Genomic DNA, 24,434 nt, shown 5'->3' with positions numbered 1-24,434 from the left:
TATCATTTTTGATAATATTAAAAAAAATGATAATTCTGATCTCACGTTAACTCATTTGGTTTATCCGAAACGTGAGATCAACCATGAAAGGAGTCCAACTTCATTTGACGCTGGAGTTTCTTTCTTAGAGAGATTTCTTCACAATGGTTTGATTTTTATCCTTATCTCGTTCAGTTGTAACTGCTTGATTGTTATCCTTATCATAATTGTCTAACAAATGGACTCAGGTTAAGGTATCACAACGTCATCATCAGAGAACAAAAGACACGTCAGGCTGATCCTAGAGCAACCATTTCAGTATTCTTTAACAACAAGGAGAGGAAGACACACGAAACCCTGTAAGCCCCTACTTTCAAGAGAGCCCATGAATCATCTTAAAAGGAAACAAACAAGCCGAGTAGGGTGAGGGCCCAATCACAACCAACCAACACAACCCCTTCACAGGGAGATGGCAAGGATCTTCAGTTGATATCATCAGCCATTCTTCAGAATAGGCCATAAAAAGGGTAGAGGCTCAACATTGTCGATGATGGTTGAAGGTGCAGAAGAGGACACTGTGAGTATGGACATAAAGAGTACCACCCCTTGGAGGACCAGACTCGCCATGAAAAGTGTAAAACCCTCAAAATGCCTATCGAGACTTCTTTCTACAACTCACCACATGGCCTTCCTAAAAAAGTGCTTGGAGACGTGTAGATGAAGGATGACTGCTAGGTAACTGTAAGTTACTCTTCTACCCCTCCGCAATTCAAGTGTTCAACAACCCTGGAACCAGTGATTAAGCTGGAATCAAATTCGCAGCCTGGTTTCTCTAACCAAACCCATTCGACCTCTCATCCAAACTGGATCCATTCTATGGATCTCAAGGCAGGTCTATCTCTGAGAGAATCCAATCTTCTGGTTCGCTCCAAACGCTCGTCCAAGCCCTCTCTCAAGGGGGGACATGGAAAAGAGAATGGGAAGGGGGGGGGGGGGTGGCCTTCAAGGGATTGTTCAAGCATAAGGGAGTCCCGACTTGATGTAGTCCCATGAACCGTGAATACTTGGGTGGCCAAGTCAGGAATCAACAATTGATCAGTGAGCAATGGGCAAACATTGAGACATCTCAAGAGAACCTTGAAGGTGGCAGAAAGGAGATTATCATGGCAGACATGTTGGAGGAGCAAACTCCAGGTACTCAAAAAAATTCTACCTCCCCAAACAGTCATGTCAATGAATCTAGTAACATGGAATGTTAGGGAGTTGGGTTGTAGGTGGGCCCGCCAACAAATTGTGGAAATTCTAAGTGGTCAAGAAATAGATGTAGTTTTTTTGTTGGAGACTAAGATCACTAGGTACCAAATGTCTAAAATTGAAAAGGAATTTCCTAGCTTTGGAATCCATGAAAACTTTGATACAATAGAAAACAACATAATTTTTTGTGTATGGAATAAGGATAGTGAAGTTGTAGATGGTGCTTAGCACAAACCAACTCATGACAACAATTGTGGACCTTCTTAACAAGGTTGTGGTGACCACTGGGATTTATGGGTGTAACAAAGCATTAATCAGACATAGAGCTGTGGCATCAACTAATGCATCATCCCCGTGACAACCCTTAGATTATCTTAGGGGATTGGAACACCACACTCTCCCTCATAGAACATACAGGCTCTAGAGTCGGTCACGTAGACAGTGAAACATTTAATCATATGATTAAGTCATGTGGGTTAAAGGGGATCCTAATCCTTCATTCATCAATAACATGGCAAATCATCAAAATGGTCTTTGATTTTGAGTAAGATGATTGGACATATGCTTAGTTAATGACCATTGGATTCAGCGATTCTCCATCACTGATGGTAAACTCATCCCTAGGGTGATCTCAGACCACAACAATCTCTAGGAAGTTGTTGCCCTCTATCGCAAATTGTCTCCTTCATTTAAATTTTTTAAGTGTTGGGCCCTCAAGAAAGACGATGAACAAATCATCAGTGACAGTTGGGTCCTTGAGGTTCGGGGATGCGCCATGTATATTCTTGTATCCTATTTAAAGGCCATAAAGAGTAAGTTGGTTGAATGGGTTAAGTTGTCCATAGGCTAAGAATTATGTCCATTCATGATGAACTTGAGGCCTGCCAGTCTCAAATGGAGAAAGGGGATCCAAAAATCCTAGTAAAAGAACTTCAGCTAAAAGATGACCTGCAACTCTTATGTGAGATAGAGGAATCTATGTGGAAATAGAAAGCAATATGTCACTAGCTAGAGGAAGGAGACTAGAACACATCCTTTTTCCACTCTTTTTATAATAGAAATATCATGAGAAATTGTATCACTTCACTCACTTTGGAAGATGGTTCAGTGATTCAATCTTTAGAGCAAATTAAAGCAGAGAAAGTTAGATACTTTTCATCTCTATTTCACAAGACTGAAATCAACATAAACCCTTTCATAGAGGAACATGATCCAAGGGTCAACGAGAAAGAGAATAGGATGCTTTCCTAAGAAGTATTTGAGGAGGAAGTTAAAAATGTAGTATTCAAAATGGATGCCAATAACGTCCCAGACCTGGATGGTTTTTCGAGATTCTTTTTTCAAAAATATTGGCATATTGTAGGGAGAGATGTCATAAAGGCCATCAAAAACTTGTTTCAGACAAGGAAGCTTCTTAGAAGAATCAATTGTACACACATAGCTCTCATCTCCAAAGCAACATGAGCAAATCGATTAAGCCAATTTTGTCTGATTAGGATGAGCAACTTTGTCTGCAAGATCATATCAAAGATTATGGTCTGAATCACATCATCAGTCTCAAACAACAAGCCTTCTTGAAGGGGAGGAGTATCCAGAAAAGTGTCTTTTTTGCTCATGAATTGGTGGACTCATTGTTCTCGAGCAAAAAGCAAGGAGTGATATTCAAAACGAATCTCACGAAAGTATATGACATGATTGACTGAGACTTTTTGGAAAATACCCTGCAGTTCTTTGGCTTTGATAGGGGATGGTCTATAAAGATAATGACATGTGTAAGAACCCCTTCATATGCAATGATAATAAACAGAGAGGCCAGTAAACAATTTTGGGAAAGTAGAGAGATTAGATAGGGGAATCCAATCTCTTCTTACTTGTGATGTTGAGATTTTTGTAACACCATAATCTTTCAGTATCTAAGGGGCTCATCCTTCCTACATCTATCAAAGATTTCAAGTGACACTCTATGCAGATGATGCCGTTTTCTTTATGCAAGATTACAAACAATCTATTCCAAGTTTTTTGGAAAGCATGAGCTCCTTTGAGGCTACATCTGATCTCTCAATAAGCAAGGAAAATACTGTTTTAGTTCCTTGTAACCTAGCTCACAGCAAAGCACTCACCATTTCCAATTGGAGTGGTTGGCAAATCAAGGAGTCCCCCCTTTCTTATTTGGGCTTGCCACTGTTTAAAGGACACATTAAGAAGGCCATGTGTGAGCCTCTCATCTCTAAGTTTTGAGCCAAGCTAGAAATATAGAATGTGAAACAACTCTCGATGGTAGCAAGAGTGGTACTAATAAATTCAGTTCTTTAGTCTTTTCCCCTATACTGGATGGTAAGGTATAACTTCAGAAAAACATGCTCACCTCATGTGTTGGAAAAAGATTTTTTAGCCCCGTGAGGAAGGGGGCCTTGGCATTTGCAACCTAAAAAAAATATTGTTAAATTAGCTTGGAAGATTGCAAGTAAAATGGATAATCCATGGGTGCAGTCAATTGGTGCCAAATACTTAAAAGAGGAATCTCTATGGTCCCCAAGAACAATAGAAAACTATGACAACCCATAAGAAGAAAGGCCTTTCTTAAGAGAACAGGTTCTATGCATTTTAAAGAACATGGAGGACCCAATAATGACAAGATGGAGAAGGTTAAAATGTTGGTTCCCGCCAAAGCCGAGCTTGATTGAGGCCAGCATTTGCGGGATCCATCATTTAGAATGACGGTATGGGTACACCATTCGATCCCATTCTGGATTTTACATCAATGTAGGTTGTCACTCTAAGCTGGGTCCCATGGAGAACAAAGAGTGGTGTGGGGGGGCAAACATTTTGAAATTATCTGAACAGTGATCTAAAATCATAATAGAAACTGGACACATAGACCTTGCTTCTAGTCTCACTAGATATTTAGAAGGGCGACACCAGGGACACGACGTTCCCCATGAGTTGAGGACCATTTTACAGAATTTTGATAGAGTTATTGTACAAAAACCATAGTGTAACTCTGATTATATAGTAAAATACTGAGCTAGAATGGTGAAAGGGGGATCCAAAAATCTTGAAAGGATCACCCCTAGACTAGTTCCCCAAAAGGTGAGATATATGATTTTGTAATACTATTTATGGAGTGAATGAAACTGGTAAGGTTCCACCTAACCTCAGCTTGCCTTAAAAAAAACATCATCAGTGGCTTTCCCTTGTTGCGTTTTATCGTTCTGATCAACGGTGGCAATGTCATAACATAGGTAAGTGGTGATTTGGCAAATCACCCAATCTGTTTGCACCAATGTTATCATTATTGGTGTGTATCAGTCGATACCCATTGTATTAACATAAATTTGATATGTTGCCGGCCTGAATCAACTATTTTTTAATAATTATAAAAATACCAAAAAATATTTTTTAACATTATTTTAAATTTACGTTAAAGGTTTTAACACGTGTCAGACATTATTATTGATATGTTATATTTTTTTTATTATTTTTGGACATGCAAAACAATTTAGTTGAGTATTGGTATCAGCCGATACAACTGAATCGATGGCCTAATGATTCAGGGCCGATACTGACAACATTGGTTTGCACCTAACTTTCTATAAGTTTATAAAGAAAATGAGCTCTAACATTCTTAAAAAAAATCAGATTTTAGATCTGAACTAAAAGATTCATCTGAGTTAGATATGATTGTAACGACCCAAACATGGGCCTCTCAAGCCTGGGTTCATGGACGTTAGTTCTCAAACGAAAAATACCAAAATAACCTCAAAATACCTATTTTTTTTCATAATAACTAAAGGTCCATACATCCATTAACAATAACTATTACCATCCAAAAAATGTCACAAGTACATAAGCATAATAAATATAAAATATAAAATATAAAATGAACAATACTTTAAATATCGTGTAGTCTGGTGGTAGCTGAGTCAAAAGTCTACGATCAACTCTTTCTATTGACAGCAGTCCCTGAACCTACAGTTGTAACAAAGAGAGGGGGTGAGTATACTTAGTAAGTTTTCATTTACAAATTAGACACGACCGTTATAACTGTAGTGAGCTCTAAGCTCCTAATCTTAATTTAGTTTGCTAACTAAGCACACATGTTGTTTATGGATTTTATCTTTTTTATTGTTGTCTATCATCATTATCAAAGTAGACATTCACATTCTACTCTAATCGGTTATTCCAAAAATAGCTTTCTTGGGCGTAGCAACCCATGTAGACAACTCAGAGTCTACGGCGTTGGCCAGACATATGAACCACTCACAACAACATAATCTAAAATCAGCCTAGACTATGGATACAAGTGTTGCAGCAGCTCGCCGATTGTAAGCCGAGAGCTATAAAGTGCTCATCGATATCTAGCCGAAGAGCTCGAGAGGTTATACCTGCTCCCAAGGTACTCAAGGAGCTATATCTGCCCCCAAGGTTTTGTGGTTCATGCTACATCCTACATGTGTCTAGTGGATAGTGTTTTAACCCTTAAGGGTCACTTAGAAATTTCTAAGCAAATCCCAACGTACGAACAAGATACACACTTTAAATAATGCCCTAGATCATGCCTCACCTAGTAGAGTTTCTTATCATGCTCTATGTTGTTATTCTATTCACATTATTCTTTTAACTTTCATTTGTTAAATTTAGCACCTTATACAATCATCAATGTATGTCCACTAACTACTTTTAACATGTATACATATATTGTATATTTTATGATAACATTCTATTACAGAGTCAACTCACTAAGTCACAACACTAACAATACTCCTCCCAAGGCATAAGCGTGATATTCTCTGGACAGATCCCATACTGAAACTCTAGAACTCTACACTCATTTCTCAAAGTCATACATCAACCTTTAACAATATTTTACATGCAGTAACATCATGATTATCTCTACACATGATACATTCATAATTTAAATTATGTCATAATTTAAGAAACATGCAATATGTATCATCATATTTAAGCATCATACTGAAGAGCAACGTATGGACTCCTAAGCATACTGAACAATTGTTCTATTCAAAATAAAATAAAACTAGCATACTTAAAATACATGGAATCATATTGCAGGATGCCTAAACTAACCAACATGTATTTTGTTTAACTAAGAAGGAATTTGCAAATATTCACCTACCTGGAATACTTAAATTTCAAATTTAAGGAATAACCTTAGCCTTCTTGCAAGTTCTGATATGAAATAGACAAAAATCCTGTATCATCATTTAAAGTCTCATTTTTGTAAAAAATTATGAAAATACCCCTAGAATTTTATGTCAAACTCCGACTCTGTTTACTCAGAGTTTATCATCATATCCTCTGCTAATGGATCCTACTCGAATAGGATAATCCAAGAATCCAAAAATCACTTGAATTTGATATCGGTGTGAAAAGTTATGCCTCATTTACTCATCAGGCATATCAAGGCCAAAATAGTCTTTTTACTCTTCAACCATCCCTGAGTTTATGTATTTTTTTCTCGATTCATTTCGTATTTACACCATACCAAATTCACATTCACTATAGTATAAATTTAGTTTAACTGGATCTTTCAATTGAATTTCAGATCCAAATCCACTCTTATTCTAATACAGATCATTTAAGTTTTCAACTATAAACCTGACTGGATCTTGGATCCGTTACGCCCGATCTAAACCTTTTCATGATGGTTTGGCATAAGTATGACATCAACGATGAAAATGACTTTGATTTGAACTAAACTCAACTGGATCCAATTAGTTTTGGATCATCTTTATGTACACAAGATTCGATATGAGTTTGAATCTAATTTAGATCTAAACTCAGATACGATTCGTATTGGAAAAATCGATGTCTTCACCATCTCGATTTTTACCCCGCTCTGTGTATATGTCCATATATGCTTGCGCGCATGCGCGCGCGCGCGCACACACACACATATATTCTAAAACATGACTGACTTGGTCTATCCCAAACATTGGCCTGACTCGACTCGGTCTGGACCGCGTCGGTCCACCAAAAGCAAACCCGACTCGGTCTATCCAAACTAAGATAGTCTACCACGATTATGGATCCGGCTCGGTCTATCCAGACCGAGTCAGTCTACCAAGAAAATAGACTCGACTCGGTCTCTCCAGACCGAGACGGTATGCCAAAGGTAAGTAAGTCCTAACTCAGTCTGTTCAGACTGAGTCGGTTCGTCAAAACATGTTAGACCTGACTTGGTATGTTCAGACCAAGTCAGTCTGTCAAAATAAGTCAGACCCGACTCGGTCTATTCAGACCTAGTCGGTCTGCCAAAAATGCTCACCCCTAACTCGGTCTGTCCAGACCGAGTCAGTCTGTTATTAAAATTTATTATTTTTCGATCGTCTTCTGACCCGACTCGATCTGGGTCATACCCAGACTGAGTGGCATGGCCATCTCGGTCTGCCGTTAAGCGCAGACTGAGTCTGCCCGATGCTTGGGGTCGGCTCTGTCTCCCTCCTTTACTTTGCAGCTACCTTCAACAACCTTACAGTTGCCGATGGTTACTGTAGGGCACCCCCTGTCATCCACCTGAATACGGCGACACCGTCGCATTTTTTTTTTTTTTGAGATTTGAAGCCACTAGCAACCTAGTTTCCGGTGGTGAGGGCAGAGGAGACGAACCCCTCTGTGCCTCCCACCACGAATGGCAGGCGACAGGGTTCATCCCCAGCCCCTGCCATTTTTCTTTTTTTTTTTTCTGTCACCAACAACCTGTCGATTGTCGGTTGTGAGGGTAGAGGGAACCCCCTATATGCCTCACTACCGACATGAGCGGTAGGGACAGGGTCATCCCTGTCCCTGTGCAAATCGCTGGCAACCGCACAGTTGTCAGCCCCCTTTTTTTTCAAAGAAATGAGAGAAGAGGTGCTTACCTAACCGACAATGGCATTCATCGCCGCTGCTCTTCTCCTTCTCTGTCTCTGCCCTCTTTCTGGGTGCCCTTTTTTTCTTCCCTCTTTGCCAAAATCGAAATGGCATGAAAAAGGAGACCCTTGGCTTTTATAGCCATGGGTGATGAGCTTCTTTATTAAGGGAGGCATTTTCTCCCTCCCTATCCTCACTTTTCATTCGTGAGAGAGAGGGTAGGTAACTGCCCTCTCCCCGTAACTGCTCTAAGTGGGCGTAACCCACGTGAGCAACATTGCAACAGTACAATTGCCACCACCACTACCACACATACACAGCCTAACTTGCTAACCCAAACTGAACTTGACCCAAGCAACATTGACCAACTATCATAGTCAGTCAATAAACACCTTGCTATATCCCCAACCAACACTGCACCACACATGCGGACTTAGCCCACGTCAAGCACCATTGACGAACCACATGTCATGTAGACACTTAAGCCCTAATAAGTGTGAGTTTGGACACCAAGTGCAAAAACAACAAAAATCATGCACTCCCCATAAAAGCAAAGGTCCCAAGCATATTGGGCACCTCATCTTTCTTGACCTAAGATGATATTGATACCATAAAGATATTGAGAGAGAGAGAGATATGTGTGTATGGCTTTTGGACAAAAAAACACCCAAAAGAAACACGGCAACAGTTTCAGAGTGTACGTGTCCACTGCATCAGATGCCAACAAAAGTGGTGCAGAAAGCAAAACAGAGAAAACGCGTCAGCCAGAGGGAAGAAGTGGGGCCCAACCCCATAAATCAGTAGTAGTCTGAGGCCTTATCCTTATGGCAGGCGACACGTTTACACGAGGCCAAGCTGCCCTTGGAATTCCTGCATCTGGTCACTGTCATTGTTTTGGTGACACACGAGAGAGAGAGAGAGAGATGGTGGAGGCTTTCTTTGTTTCCTCATGGGGTGTGCATGATTAAGGCAATGCAAAAGGTGGAGAAAGAAGGCTACAGAGAGTTGCTTTTATTCGTTTGTTTCTTCTACCTTTCTTTTCTGATTTCTGAGAGGAGAGAGAGAGAGACGTTGTTTTAAGCTTGTGGGAGGAAATATCCTGTGTGAGAGAGAAAGAAAGATATGGTGCAGGAGAAAGGAGAGCATGGTGCAGGCATGGAAGGACGGCATATTAATGCCACAGTTGCATCTCTCTTGGCATCCCCACAACGTGACTTCCTTATTTCTCCCCATGGAACCCAGGTCCTCTCTCTCTCTCTCTCATATACACACACATAAAATTGGAATTCATCTCCTTGGACAATAAGTACCACCCACCATATAATTTCTCTTTTTTCTTTTTTGATTTTATACTTTTGTAACTGGGGTTGGCACAACTTCCATTTAAAGAGAAAATAACAATGAACGCTTCAATGGTTGCATGCCTAGTTTGCGTGGAAAAATAGTATCTTGGTATTAGCATCAAAATACCGAGCCAACTAAACAACTGTATAGCTAAGGAACAATATCATAATGATTCTTATATCCCCAAGACAGAAGAAACATTAATTCTCCATGTAGATCTAAACTCTTAAATCCCTTTGCAAAATCTAGCTCCCATGGGAAACAATTCATCTTTTATTTCTTAGTCCATTTTTTAGTTATCTCTACTTATATTCATGGAATAAGCCACTATTGTGTGTGTGTGTGTGTGTGATATGACTTAAAGTCATCAAGGGTCATATATTTTGGAAATATGGATCGACATCCTTGGATGCATTTTGTTCCATGGGATGCTCTCAAAGGGATGAGGGTTTCTTGAATATGGTTCATAAAGCCATATCTCATGCATGGTTTTAGTTGGTCGAAGGCATTAAATCTCCTTAGCTTAGAAGTTTTTGGAAAAGGACTAGAGGCATGTGATGGCTATTTGTCTACATTACTTTGGCTTTCAAAAAAATCCTGAAAGAGGGTAATGAAAAGATGAGAGGGTGGTGTATGTTCGCCCCCGATGATTCACTGAATCCCACGTCTGTGTTCGGGGCTTTGAATGAGCACCACGTATACAAGCACATGGGGCTCGTATTTCCGTGTATGTTGACATAACTTTGCATCGGACTCTGGTGTTGTTGTAAAGACTTAAGTACCCTTTCTTGCTATTCTTCTCATAAAGTGATGGTTTGAGAAAATGACAAAAATGCCCTTCATTAAAAAAAAAAACAGTTCAAAAAAAGGACAAACATGTCCTCCATCTAGAAAGTCGAGGATGATGTTGACTCTTCAAAGTCTTCTTCTTCTTTCTCCGTTCAAAAAAAGGACAAACATGTCCTCCATCAAGAAAGTCGAGGATGATGTTGACTCTTCAAAGTCTTCTTCTTCTTTCTCCGTAAAACACTGTAAAACCCTTTCTCTCTCTCTAGAGAAGAAATCAAGGGAGGCAAAGAGTTCTTCCAGGAGAAGGCCATGAACATCAACCCTCTCACTCTCTCTCCTTTCTCTCTCTACTTCTGTGCACATACATCCAACATACGATCCTACATTGCTCCATCGCCATCTTCTTCTTCTTCCTTCTCCGTAAAACACTGTAAAACCCTCTCTCTCTCTAGAGAAGAAATCAATGAAGGTAAAGAGTTCCCCCTGGAGAAGGCCATTGACATCAACCCTCTCACTCTCTCTCTCTTATCTCTCTAGTTCTGTGCCTGATTTAGAGTTTTTGCCCTTACAGGAAGGGGGTCCGGGGGCTCCCCCCCGGCGCGGATCTCGCTGCGCGGTCAGCGGGCAGGGGTCCAGGGGGGACCGCCCCTAGCAGGGGGCTCGAGGGGCAGCGCCCTCCGGACCAAATTTTTTTTGGGCCTTCCAACAACGATTTGTAGTATTATCGAGCTTTCCTACAACAATTTGTAGTATTTTCGGGTCTCCAACGAAACGCTATAGTGATTTGCGGAAGACACTACAAATCACAAATCGCTATAGCGATTTGTAGTGTCTTCCGTAAATCGCTATAGCGATTTGTAGTGTCTTTCGCAAATCGCTATAGCGATTTGTAGATTCATCCGCAAATCGCTATAGCATTTTGTAGTGTCTTCCGCAAATCACTATAGCGATTTGTAGTGTTATTCAGTAAGCAAATCACTACCCGAATTAGGTCAAACTTGTTAGGGTCATATCTCCCTAATCGGATGTCATATTCCAAATCCGTAAAAAGTGGTGTCTTCGTTATTGAGTCTAGTTTATTTCTGTAAATTTTCATGATTTCTATTGTCATTTCATTCCTCATTTTAACTAAAAACCAGACCCCTATTATTTTGTGTTATTTGAGTTGCACAACACCATTCTTGCTTGACATCCACAACTTGATTCTGGCATGCTCCTTGTTGGATTTTCCATTGATTTCTTCCAATCAGGCTCCACAATAGTCAATGTGCAGGTCAGCCGGTGCTTGATGGAGCAATGTAAGATCTTTCTCAGATAATCCTGCAGTGCAGAGACTGGGTCTTAAATAATCATCTTCGGGGGCATTTTTTGACCACGATACCCTGTGCATTTTTTGACCACGACACCCGGAACCCGTGCCGGGGGGAGCCCCCAGACCCCTCTCCTGTAAGGGCAAAAACTCTAAATCAGGCTCCACAACGAATCAAGTTGAACGATGCTACCCACGCTGGGAGGAGCCCCCAAACCCTCCTCCTATAAGGGCAAAAACTCTAAATCAAGCTCCACAATGAATCAAGTTGAACGATGCTATCCACGCTGAGAGGAGCCCCCAAACCCTCCTCCTATAAGGGCAAAAACTCTGAATCAGACTCCACAACTCATCAAGTTGAATGATGCTACCCACGTTGGGAGGAGCCCTCAGACCCCCCTTTCTGTAAGGGTAAAAACTCTGAATCAGACTCCACAACTCTTCAAGTTGAATGATGCTACCCACGTTGGGAGGAGCCCCCAGACCCCTCTCCTGTAAGGGCAAAAACTCTGAATCAGGCTCCACAATGAATCAAGTTGAATGATGCTACCCACGCTGGGAGGAGCCCCCAAACCCTCCTCCTCTAAGGGTAAAAACTGTGAATCAGGATCTACAACTCATTTAGTTGAATGATGCTACCCACGCTGGGAGGAGCCCCCAAACCCTCCTCCTGTAAGGGTAAAAACTCTGAATCAGGCTCCACAACAGTCAATGTGTAGGTTAGCCGGTGCTTGATGAAGCAATGTAAGATCTTCTGTTGGATGTGTATAGAAGCAGAAAGAGAATGGAGAGAGAGAGAGTGAGAGGGTTGATGTTCATGGCCTCCTCCAGGGGAGATTTCTTTCTCAGATAATCCTGCAGTGTAGAGACTGGGTCTTAAATAATCATCTTCGGGGCACTTAAGTCTTTACAACCACTCCTTTTCAAGAATCATCATTTTTTTTGCACCAATGGAGGAGAGGGTACTTAAGTCTTTGCAATCGCATCAAACTCCAATGCTAATTAATGTTGACAAACATGGGGATACGAGACACACATGCTTACATACGTGGTGCTCTTTGGGACCCCCAAACATGAGATGTAGCTAACTGCCCTGTTCGGGGGGGGGGGGACATATAACCTGCTTTGTGAAAAGATCTTGCTACTTCTGAAAATGCTTAGAAGAATCTTCAGTAGGACAACCATTCTTGTTGGGTGGTTGAATAGTACTGTCAGTATAATTATTAACAGTTGTACGGAAGTACTTCATTTAATTGTTTGCTCTCATAAAGGAGGCATGTGCATATTTCTAACATAATGGCACATCCGATTGTTATATAATATATAGTTCTAGAGAAAAATTTTTGGTATGTTGGAGAAATGGTTATTATGCGCCTTTATTTCGTAATTAACTATTAATGAAGGGATGCTTAGACATACGGAACAAGATCCTTAAGGAGAAGTTTCATCTTTGCAACTTTCATTTATTGTTTCAACTCCCCAAAACAATTAAAGCATTGTTAAAACCCCACTATGAATTATCAAAGTTTGCATTTTCTATGTCCTTGTAAACTTAAAGAGAATCCAGAGTACTGAAGCTTTGGTTCAGACTGTGCTTAAAGAGATCAATTGCTGCAATAGATTAAGAAAAAACCAAATAACTAAAATTGGTAGAGCTTGCTTCAGAACAAAATAGTTCATCCAATTTAGACTACTACATTAAAAAGGCCTATAGCGATAACCTAATGAAGAAGATTTTACAAAGCAAGCACTTGTGAAAATTATGTTAGGTCCTTCCTACAAAAGAAAATTATGTTAAGTCTGTTAGACAAAGAAAATAAAGAGGTTTCCAGTTCTAAGCTGACTCAATGTGACAATTACAAGTATCACTTGGATGTTAGTCATTTTGATGGCACCACGTAAGGATAAAATGATGTGTAAACATGTGATTGCCAGCAAACGCACATGACCTCCATGTTTCTTATAAAACCTTATGTGGGGCTACCAAGGGGCTACCAACCTCTCTTTTATGGTGTTACCAGGTATGTGCACAAAGGTAGTATCCCTGTAATCTTTGTTTATATTTGCATGAAACAACATTAATGATACTTAGGTGGTCTCCGTTGAGATCAAGGGATCGCTTAACTGATCCCTTATGTGCCACAGCCAATCACATTACTGCATTTTGAGTGGTCCTGCATTTTGTTGATGTGGGGCCCATGGAATGCTCTCATTGTTGGAGTCACCCACATACAAGGACTCTCCTAGAGGTGCCCCTATCGAATAAACCTTACCATTTGGAAGAAACAATTATCTTAATTGTTTCCTAATAAAGATTAATGCTATAAAAATGGGTATTGATGAGAGACCCTTGTACAAAAAAGCAGAAAATAATCAACACAATTGATTGCTTTGGGATTTGAATCCTGCTCACCATCGCTGAAGGGCTTGCACTCATTGAGGGTAGCGATCGGCTGGGGAGACGAACATCTCAGAAACGCTCAACCGGTCCACTGTCGGCCATTACCGAACAGTCATGGCCGCATCAGGTATGCTCTTCGTCTCTCCTGTGCGTAGGCCACCCAACATTGGGTTATGGGCCCACGCCATGCTTTTTCGTTGTGCAGGCCTATTGGCATTTTTCTACGACTGTCGCCATGGGACAACACAGGTCGTAGGTTGGCTGCCAGTGTGGGTGCATTGGGAGCATCCTGTTCACGCTCCCATTCAGCTAATCCGAGTACCCCCTCACATGAATGGCTTTCACCGGAACGAAAGGGGTAACTGCTCATACCCGCTGCCGCCATTGCTGGTCGCCGACAACTGTCACCATGGGGCGACAACATTTCTGACAGCGCTTTATAAGATTAAAAAAAAAACACATAAGGATAAGTCGTGGGTTTTATTTATGGCCATTGGGTTGCAGGGGCTTCTGCCGGCATCGGGGTCTGTCGTTGGATCGTTGTCGGGTCGATGGGGGGTTCGCCGGATCACCGACGTTAGTCTGACGACATGGGCAACCAGGGTTTGAAAAACCCCTTTTCTGCTTTTCCCCTTCCCTGTGCCATCGAGGCTCCGACTCCCTATCTGCTGGGAAGAAGGCAACTTTTTGCCGGCCGTTTCACCTATGCCGTCAGACGTCCAGCGACGTGCAACATTCGTAGGGCGAACCAGCCCTTTTCTGAGTTACCCTCTACTGTCGGGCATAGTGGGAGTCACAGTCATCAACGAGCCTCCAAGATGATGTGAATCACCATTACTGACAGCTTTTTCGGCAGGTCGTCGGTGCCGGTGACCTCTGACTGTCGGCAGACGATGTGGGTAGTCAATGGGAGGGCATCATGCAGTTTGGTTTCTGAGGTTTCTTAGAAATCGAATGGGCCTCTTTGTGTTGATGGGTAACCCGGGTTGGATTGGGTTTTTCGACTCGGTGACAAGCTTGATGCAAACTCATTTTCGGTGGTTCAGGTCTGTCGGTTACCGCTTGGATTGGACTCAGACCCATAATTGTTTTGGGTCTGTGTCTGATCCGAAAAAATCAGGTTATGATTGTGTACCGGGTCAGACTCGGATCTAGTTTATACCGAGTTAGACTCGGATCCAGTTTATACCAAGTTAGACTCGGATCCAGTTTATACCGGGTTAGATCCAGATCTTATTTAAACCAGATTGGATGCATGCAGGGTCCAGGCACTATTTGGCTTGAACATGATTAGGAACTGATACCGCCCTTTTTGGGACCAGTTCGAAGCCATTTTTGACCAGTTCTTTCCAATTTTCACCAGTTTCAAAATACTAAGATCCTGTTTTCATAAATATATGAAGATACAAGGATTTTGGCATACGATTATAGGGTTTTATGAACTTTTGTTCATACTTGGCACCAATTTATAAGGTTCAGAACCGGTTCAGACTCTTGGATGACCATTTTGAGGCTGTTTCAGACCGGTTCAGGGTGTTTTTAGACTGATTCCTACTTAAGGACCCCGAGTTTTACCCATTTGAGCTTGTTTTGTTATTTTTCATGCATTCTATTTGTGATTATGCATGCATTATGTGTGACTGATATTGGAATCAAGGATAATTAGATAACTTAGTGAATTCATGTTACCAAAGTAACTGGATGCATGTATGTTGTCAATGATGTTCTATCATACAGTTTTATCCAATATTAATGTTGTACTGAAATTCATGAAATGATAAAACAACCCAAAAGAAGTTTCATCATGTTTGGAATTTAAGTAGGGTAAAATAAGGCAAGTGTGTTGAGATACATCATGCATGTGTACCCAAAGGTGTCATGTGTTGATGGTCTAGCTTTATATGAGTTTTAGTTTTACCATCTATGGTCGGTAGACATAGTGATTACGCGTGTCAGAGCTCTTACCAAAGTAGGACTCCGATGATCCCTACACTTGCCCGAAAATAAGCATATCAAAGGCCTTCTATTTATTGTTTTTTTCATCAGGTTTGTCTCGTATATGCTTTCTTTTGATACATGTCTTTTGCTATGCAGTTTTTGGTTCTGTGATTTTAGATGACTCAAATACTATTCATTTTCTTGATGGATCTAATTTTAGTGATTGAAAATAAACTATCATTTTCACATTAGGGTATATGGATTTGGATTTGGCCTTAAAAAAGGATGAGCCTACTGCCGTGACAGATCAAAGCACTGCTGAACAAAAGAGTGTCTTTGAGAAGTGAGAGCACTCGAATAGACTTAACCTATTGTTTTTGCAATCTAAGGTGGCTGAGACTATTCACAGTGCTATCCCACAATGCAGGACAATGAGGGAATTCCTAAGTGCCATTGAGGCACAGTTTGTCAGTTCGAATAAGGTTAGGACCAGTACCCTAATATCAAAACTCATATCTATGAAATATTTTGAAGGGGGTGATATTCGCCAGCACATTTTGAAAATGAGAAACATAGCATCCCAGCTGAATGACATGAAGCTGATAATTTCTGACTCATTCCTAGTGCATTTAATTTTGGCATCTCTACCTATGGAATATGGTCCTTTTAAGATCTCTTACAACACACATAATGATGTTTGAACGTTCAATAAACTGATGTCCAAGTGTGTTGAGGAAGAAGAGAGATTGAAAGGAGAGAAGGTGCAGAGTGCACATATGGCTTCTCATGGATCTAAGGTAGAACCAAAGAAAAATACATTTAAGAAAAATACTAGGAAGAAGTTAGCAAGAGAAAAGCCATCTCAAAGCTAGCAACCTGATTCTGCTCCCATAAAGTGCTTCTTTTGCAAGAAGAAGGGACACATGAAGACAAATTGCATAAAGTACAAGAAATTGTTAGAAAAGAAAAGTAATTTATCATTTGTTTCTCATGAATATAATTTATTACATATTCTTGAAAATAGCTGGTAGATTGATGCTGGTGCTACTGTTCATATTGTCAACTGTTTGCAGTCGTTCCTGAACAGAAGGGAACCAACAATGCTTGAGAACAACATCTATTTGGAGAACAAGATGCGTTCACATGTTAAGGGTGTTGGGACCTGCATGATCACTTTCGATACAGGCGTAGATTTGGTTCTTCATGATATTTTTTATGTTCTATCATATAGTAGAAATTTAATTTCAATTTCAAGGTTGGATAAATCTGGATATTGTTTTAAATTTGAAAACTCCAAGTTATTCATATACAAAAATTCAATTGAAATTGGTTCTGCTTTTATTTATGATGGTTTGTACAAATTAAACGTGAAGATCCAAACTCAGGAGCCTTTGACTTCTGAATACACATTGGTTGGGAACAAACCTAGCATGATTAATGATAAGTCCTACATGCTTTGACATCGAAGGTTGAGTCATATCTCTAAAAAAAAACTTATAAATAAAGGGATTTTAAAATTCTTAGATTTTTCTGACAATGACCCATGTGTTGATTGTATAAAGGCTAAGCAAACAAACACATATAAAGATGGTGCCAAACATTGTAGTGAGATATTAAAAATAGTCTATATGGATGTATGTGGACCTTTTACCCCTATTACATAGGCAAAAAATATTTTGTCACCTTTATTGATAACTATTCTCGGTATATATATCTCTACTTGATTTATGAAAAATTTGTTATTTTTTAAATGTTTAAAAAATTTAAGAAAGAAGTAGAGAAACAAACCGATAAAGTTATTAAGATAGTCAGGTCTGATAGAGGTGACAAATATTATGGTAGGTTTACTGAGATGAGGCAAAGAGAAGGACCATTAGCACGATTTCTCAAAGAGGAAGGCATTATGTCTCAATATACCATGCCTAATAGTGCCTACCAAAATGGTGTAACTAAGAGGAGAAATTGTACGCTTAAAGAAATGGTCAGGGCCATGTTGAATTATTCAACACTTCCCATCAAGTTGCGGGGTGAAGATTCAAGGACTGCAATACATATTTTAAATAAGATTTCTATGAAATCTGTACCTAAAACTCTCTATGAGTTATTGACAGGTAGGAAACCATCACTGTCTTATATGCACATATGGGGATGTCCTGCAGAGGCTAAGTTGTATAACCCCCACATTAAAGCCTTTGATCCAAGAACAACTAGTGGATATTTTATTGGTTATCTAGAGAGATCAAAAGGATACAAGTTTTATTGCCCATCTTATTCACCACAGATTGTTGAAACAGATAAGGCAAAATTCTTTAAAGATGGTTCAATCAGATTAAGTGCACTTTAAAATCTTGGTTTTGAGGAAATACATGATCCAGTTTCATTACCTGCTCAGGAGAACACTGAGAGATACCATATTGTTATTCCTAATAATGATGTGGTTGATCACCTGGTTGTTGATGCACAAATCCAAAATGAACCTATTGTGGATAATGCAGAAGAACACGAACATGATGAAAAGGTTCAATCTGAACTTGTACACTACAAGAAAAATACGGATCAGCGACAAACATTATCCATCACTAATCCGTTGCTGAACTATTTAGCGATGGATTGACGATGAATAACGTCCGTCATAATTTCTTGGTCGCTAATTAGTGATAGAACTGATCTGTCACTACTTCTATCGCTTATTTACAACAGATTAGCAATGACCATGATCCATCATGAGTTCGTCGCTAAATAAGCACGAATTTGGTTTTGCGACAAATACATATCCGTCACTATGTTAGCGATGGATTACATTCTGTCACAAAACTAAATATTAGCGACGAATAATATTCGTCGCTAATCCATCATAAAATTTTAAAAAATAAAATAAAATAAAATAATTTTGTCGCAATCTGAATGTCTGTGATCGATGGGTCCACTTTATGGCACTGCTTGCAACAAAACTGGCACACTGAGAAATGAGTGGCTCTCAGAGTGCACCTCATGGAGGAGTGCCTACTAACACGAACCTGATGGTGGAGATGGTCGGACGATGCTAGGTAGTTTGATTGAAGTCAGCCTTCTGATCACTAACACAAATTGTCAGTGAATATCACAGTCCGAGCTGAGGCATGTGCGCAAGAGGAGCCGATGAGTCGTTGCTATATGTGGCACCCTGCACGAGATGGGCTGACAGGCCAACTATGCACGCAACAGGAGTGTGCTCTCAGAAAACTATCAACCACATTGGGCATCGTCTGTTGAGAATTCTAGCTAAGTCACCAACACAATAGGGGCAAAAAAATAGAGTACAAACCTCATCGAAATAGAGCCCGATTTAGCACCTGAATATCGACAATCAATAACCGGCGGCGTCACAGGGTGTCTTGAAATCACCGCGGCAATGGAAACTCTGTAAGCTGTAGAGGTGCGCCAGGAAATGAGAAATTCTGGATATCACAGTGAAAACGTAGCACATCAAGAGGAAGGTTGAGAGGCTGCAGAGAAAGCACCAGAGGCGCTCTATCATCGATCTCACTGCAAATGAGGATCATGGCTCGTGGGTTGGCAATATGCCTAACGGGGTCGAGGGGGAGCAGGTTGTGGCGGGATGGCTTTCTTGGCTCACGGTGGTGGCAGAGGAAGCTATCAAAGATTGGGTTCCCTATCGGGCTGATTCGTTCGAGAAATTAGACAAGGTTAACCAATTTCTTCACTTCGTGTACTTATATAGGTTTAAAGTGCACGACGCTTTGTGCTCTGATTGGTAGAACGCTGTCGCACACGGATTGCCAATGTGGCAACCAATATGAATTTTTTACTACAAATTAGCGACGACATAACGAAAAAAAAATCCGTTGCTAATTAGCAATGAATTTTGAGAGATTTTTTCTATCGTGAATCTGTCGCTAATTACCAATGGATTTTGAGACAAAATTTTTTCGTTGCGAATCCGTCGTTAATTAGCAATGGATTTTGAGACATATTTTTTCATCGCTAAATCTGCAACTAATTCCAATTTTAGGGATGATTAGTTTTCTCTAGCTAATCCGTCGCAAATTTGCGAAAAAAATAATCCATCGTAAATTTCTGACGCTAATTAACATTTTTCTTGTAGTGGTAGAACAACCTGTTTAGAGAACCACAAGAGTTAGAAAATCTGCCATACATCTTGATTATGTGGTGTACCTTCATGAGCCTGATGATTTCATAGATATAGATGATGACCTGTTGACTTTTATGGAAGCTGTTGAAAGCAAACAATTTTCATACTAGATAAAAGCCATGAAAGAAGAGTTGGACTCTATGGTTAAGAATCAAGTGTGGGATCTTGTCAAGTTACCTAAAAGAGTAAAACTCATAGGGTGTAAATGAGTGTTTAAGACCAAAAGAGACTCCAAAGGTGACATAAAGAGACATAAGGCAAGATTGGTTGCTAAAAGATTCACCTAGATGAAGATCATTGACTATAATGAGACATTCTCTCCTGTCTCAACTAAGGAGTCAATGAGAATAATTTTGGCCTTCGTAGCTCATTATGAATTAGAGCTACATCAGATGGATGTGAAAACAACATTCCTCAACGGGGATGTGAATGAAGAGGTATACATGAAACAACCTCTTGATTTCTTCGAAGATGATCGTTTGGTTTGCGAACTTAACAAATCAATATATGGACTTAAACAAGCCTCCCGACAATGGTATATTAAATTTTCTCATGTCATCGTGACTTTTGGGTTTACATAAAACATCATTGATCGATGTATATACCTTAAGGAAAGTGGGAGTAAGTTCATCATATTGATGTTGTATGTAAATATACTACTTGCAACCAACGATATAAAGTTACTTGCATAGACAAAACAATTTCTTACATCACATTTTGATATGAAAGATATGGGTGAGGTTGCTTATGTACTTGGCATAGAGATCTGCCGAGACAGAGCAAAAGGTTTTTTAGGTCTCTCCCAAAGATTCTATATAAATAAGATATTAAAGTGATATAGGATGGAGAATTGTTCTCTTGATATATCATTCATATCAAAAAGTGATAAACTGAGCCTAAAGGATTGTCCACAGAACGATATTGACAAAGCACAAATGAGTGTTTATCCATATGCATCAGTTGTTGGCAGCTTGCAATACATGCAGACTTGTTCACGTCCAAATATTTCTTTCGCAGTAGGGATGCTTGGTAGATTTCAGTTTAACCCAGGCATATCCCATTGGAAGGCTGCTAAGAAAGTCATGCGGTATTTGAAAGAGACAAAAGACTATATGTTAATGTATCATAAGGTTGATCACTTCGAGATTATTGGCTACTCAAATGCGGACTTAGGAGGATGCCTTGATAGTAGAAAGTCTACTACTGGGTACGTCTTCTTACTTGCTGGGGGCGCGATCTCTTGGAGAAGTGGGAAATAGACGACCACTGCTGCTCACACCATGGAGGCAGAGTTTATAGCATTGTACGAGACTACTTTACAGGCTATATAGTTGAAGAACTTCATATCATAGTTAAAGGTGGTTGATTCCATCGAGAAGCCACTGAAGGTCTACTGTGATAATGAAGTTGCGGTGTCATTTTCGAATAATAATAAAAGTACTACGTCATGTAAGCATATAGAATTAAAGTACTTTGTTGTTAAAGAAATGAGAGAGAATCATCTAGTGCATACTGTTAATATTGGTACCAAAGAGATGATTGTTGATCCTCTTATTAAAGGGCTAGCACCGAGATTGTATTCTGAACATGTATTGAGGATGGGCTTGTTAAACTCTTTTTTGACATATGCATAAGAATAAAGTGATTATATACAATTTTGATTCTCATTATGGTTGTTTTTGTTAATCTCATAAGGATTAGAGATTCAACTAAGGATCTATAGAATAGATTTTAAAGTTCAATCTATTTATCAAGTCATTCTCATAAGGTATTAAGTTAAGGGTTTATCGCTGGGACAAGTGGGAGAATGTTGGAGTCACCCACATATAAGGACTCTCCTAGAGGTGTCCCTATCGGATAAACTTTGCCATTTGGAGGAAACAATTATCTTAATTGTTTCTTAATAAAGATTAATGCTATAAAAAGGGGTATTGATGAGAGACCCCTATGCAGAAAAGTAGAAAATAATCAACAGAGTGGATTGCTCTGGTATTTGGATCTTGCTCGCCATCGCTGAAGGGCCTGCACTCATTGAGGGTAGCGATCGGCTGGGGAGACGAACATCTCAGAAATGCTCAACCAGTCCACCGTCGGCCATTACCGAACAGTCATGGCCGCATCAGGTATGCTCTTCGTCTCTCCGGTGCACAGGCCGCCCAACACTCTGTGATTGGTTGGTGTCACATAAGGAGTCAGTTAGGAGATCCCTGGATCCCCTCTATCTATGAAGGCTTTTGATGGATTTACTACATCAATTAACTCCTCAAATTGCATTATGCTAGCAATGATCTACTGGTTATCACCACCAAAAAGATACATACACGTCTTTTCTATGCAGGTTGCAAAATGCAGAGGAAGAGTACTACATAATGCAGACTGCAGTGTCGGTCCCCATTAGATAAACACATCTTTTCTGTGCAGGTGAAAGTGGAGGAATTGAAAGGAAAGATATTGGGCATTTACTTCTCTGCAAATTGGAATGTTGCTTCCCAAAAATTCACTCCAGTCTTGGCTTCCCTCTACAACACACTCAAGGAACAGGGTGCCTTGTTTGAGATCATCTTCATCTCCTTTGACGAGAACATGGTTTCGTTCAACGAGTACCACTCATTAATGCCTTGGCTTGCCATACCGTTCTGTGATTTGGAGTCGAGGAAGATGCTGAGTGGAAAGTTTCAGATTGAGGGAATCCCTTCCCTGATTTTCTTGGACACTGATATGAAGACAACACAAACAGAAGGTGTTGATCTTGTATACAGATACGGTGACGAGGCGTTCCCCTTCACCACTGAGAGACTAGAAGATCTAAGGAAAGAGGAAGAAGATGGGCAATCAAAGCAGACCATTATTTCTCTTCTCTCAAATCCTTCAAATGGTAGGGACTTCTTACTCACACACTCATCAATGAAGCAGGTACCGGTTGCTTCTCTAGTAGGGAAGATTGTGGCACTCTATTTCTCTGCTCAATGGTGCCTTCCATGTTTGAAATTCACACCAAGATTGATTTCTGTCTATAACAAGATCAAACAAGCACAGGGTACCAAGGATGAATTTGAAATAGTGTTTGTATCTAGTGACAGAGGCCAGACTGCATTTGATTCGTACTATGAAGGCATGCCATGGTTGGCTGTGCCTTACAAGGATGAGATAACAAGATCACTAGCGAGGTACTTTGATATACAACGAATTCCTTGTCTTATGATTATTGGACCTGATGGTAAGAGTGTAACCAAAGAAGGAAGAAGCCTTATAAACTTGTACAAGATGAATGCTTATCCATTCACTCATGATCATGTCAAGTCCCTAGAGAAACAAATGGATGAGGAAGCAAAGAGCTTCCTTATGTTCAAGCTGCACTCAGGCCATCATCATCAGCTGGGCATACCAGTGCATAGAGTGTGGATATGAAGTGCACCCAAGATGTGTTGTAGAAGTAAAAGAGGAAAATGGAAGAAACCCCATATAGCTAACCCTGTTATCTTTGTCGTATGGCTTGATTTGAATGGTCTAATATGCTCCTCAACTTGGTGATGCATAAACAAATGCGTCACCCTCTCTTTACCATAAATTTTTGAGGGGCCAAGTGAAAAATATGTTTATTTCTTTAATACATACAAAGAGTTCAACTTAGTAGAAATAATGTTTGCTTTGTTTTCTTATTTTTTTGTCCAGTTCTTACCTTTTCTCTGAGGAAAAATGCTGGAGGATAAACGTCACCTTCCATTCAGATAATCAATAATAAAATTTCATGTGATCTCCCTCCTGTGGGAGCCAATCCGGGAGTCTATGCTTCCTAATATAATTGGTCACCCTCACCCTTCCCTTAACATAATATAGAACATCATAATTTGATTCTGTTTGTCTGGATAATAACATCATGAGCCGAAGAATCTCTTTGAGAATATAATCAATAGCATCTTTTCTGAACCCATATGGTCTTTCATTGGAAGATAATCAATAACACCTTTTTTTTACCAACCAGGGGATTCATCCAGTGCACAAGCTGAAGCATAGTGGAAAACGTTTCCAATAAGCAGGGGAAGTACTCATCGAGTTTTATACTAACAATGTCATAATAAGCAAGGTCAAAGTTGCCCCCTTTTATTCCCATGACCTTCAATTGCCGCTTGAACAATAGCCTTCCATTTGATAAGGAGCAACGCGACCCGAAGTCTTTAAGAATATAATCAATAGCACCTCTTTAATCATATAATCTTTGAAAATATAATCAATAACATCTTTTCTGAACCATAAAGTCAGTAGCATTCATCTCAAGATGAATGAGATCATCTGTCAAACAAACTCCACCTGCACAGGCGAATGATCCTTGATCATCATTCCTAGCAATGGTGGAGTACGGGGCTGTGAATAATGTTGTCTGTGTTGTTGGGAAT

The 24,434-nt window shown here is 40.0% G+C and overlaps 1 protein-coding gene across 1 annotated transcript; it reads left to right on the top strand.

Moving 5' to 3' along the window:
• Positions 1-9,090: 9,090 nt before the first annotated feature.
• Positions 9,091-23,677, top strand: LOC149836065 (putative nucleoredoxin 2). Its single transcript, XM_090010774.1, has 2 exons — positions 9,091-9,348; positions 22,462-23,677. Exons 1-2 carry the CDS (start codon positions 9,229-9,231, stop codon positions 23,446-23,448), a joined length of 1,107 nt encoding a protein of 368 aa, XP_089866900.1. The 5' UTR covers positions 9,091-9,228; the 3' UTR covers positions 23,449-23,677.
• The last annotated feature ends 757 nt before the right edge of the window (positions 23,678-24,434 follow it).

Source organism: Nuphar pumila, chromosome 6 (genome assembly GCF_984573655.1).
Source record: "Nuphar pumila chromosome 6, dmNupPumi1.hap1.1, whole genome shotgun sequence".
NCBI lineage: Eukaryota > Viridiplantae > Streptophyta > Magnoliopsida > Nymphaeales > Nymphaeaceae > Nuphar > Nuphar pumila.
The sequence above is the reverse complement of the archived record's forward strand: the minus strand, read 5'-3'. Positions and strand labels throughout refer to the sequence as shown.

Excerpts from the sequence above, each read along its gene's own strand:
- LOC149836065 (XM_090010774.1), top strand. The coding sequence starts at position 9,229 with ATGGTGCAGGAGAAAGGAGAGCATGGTGCAGGCATGGAAGGACGGCAT. Across the intron at positions 9,349-22,461 it reads TTTCTCCCCATGGAACCCAG|GTGAAAGTGGAGGAATTGAA; the intron begins GTCCTCTCTCTC and ends TTTTCTGTGCAG.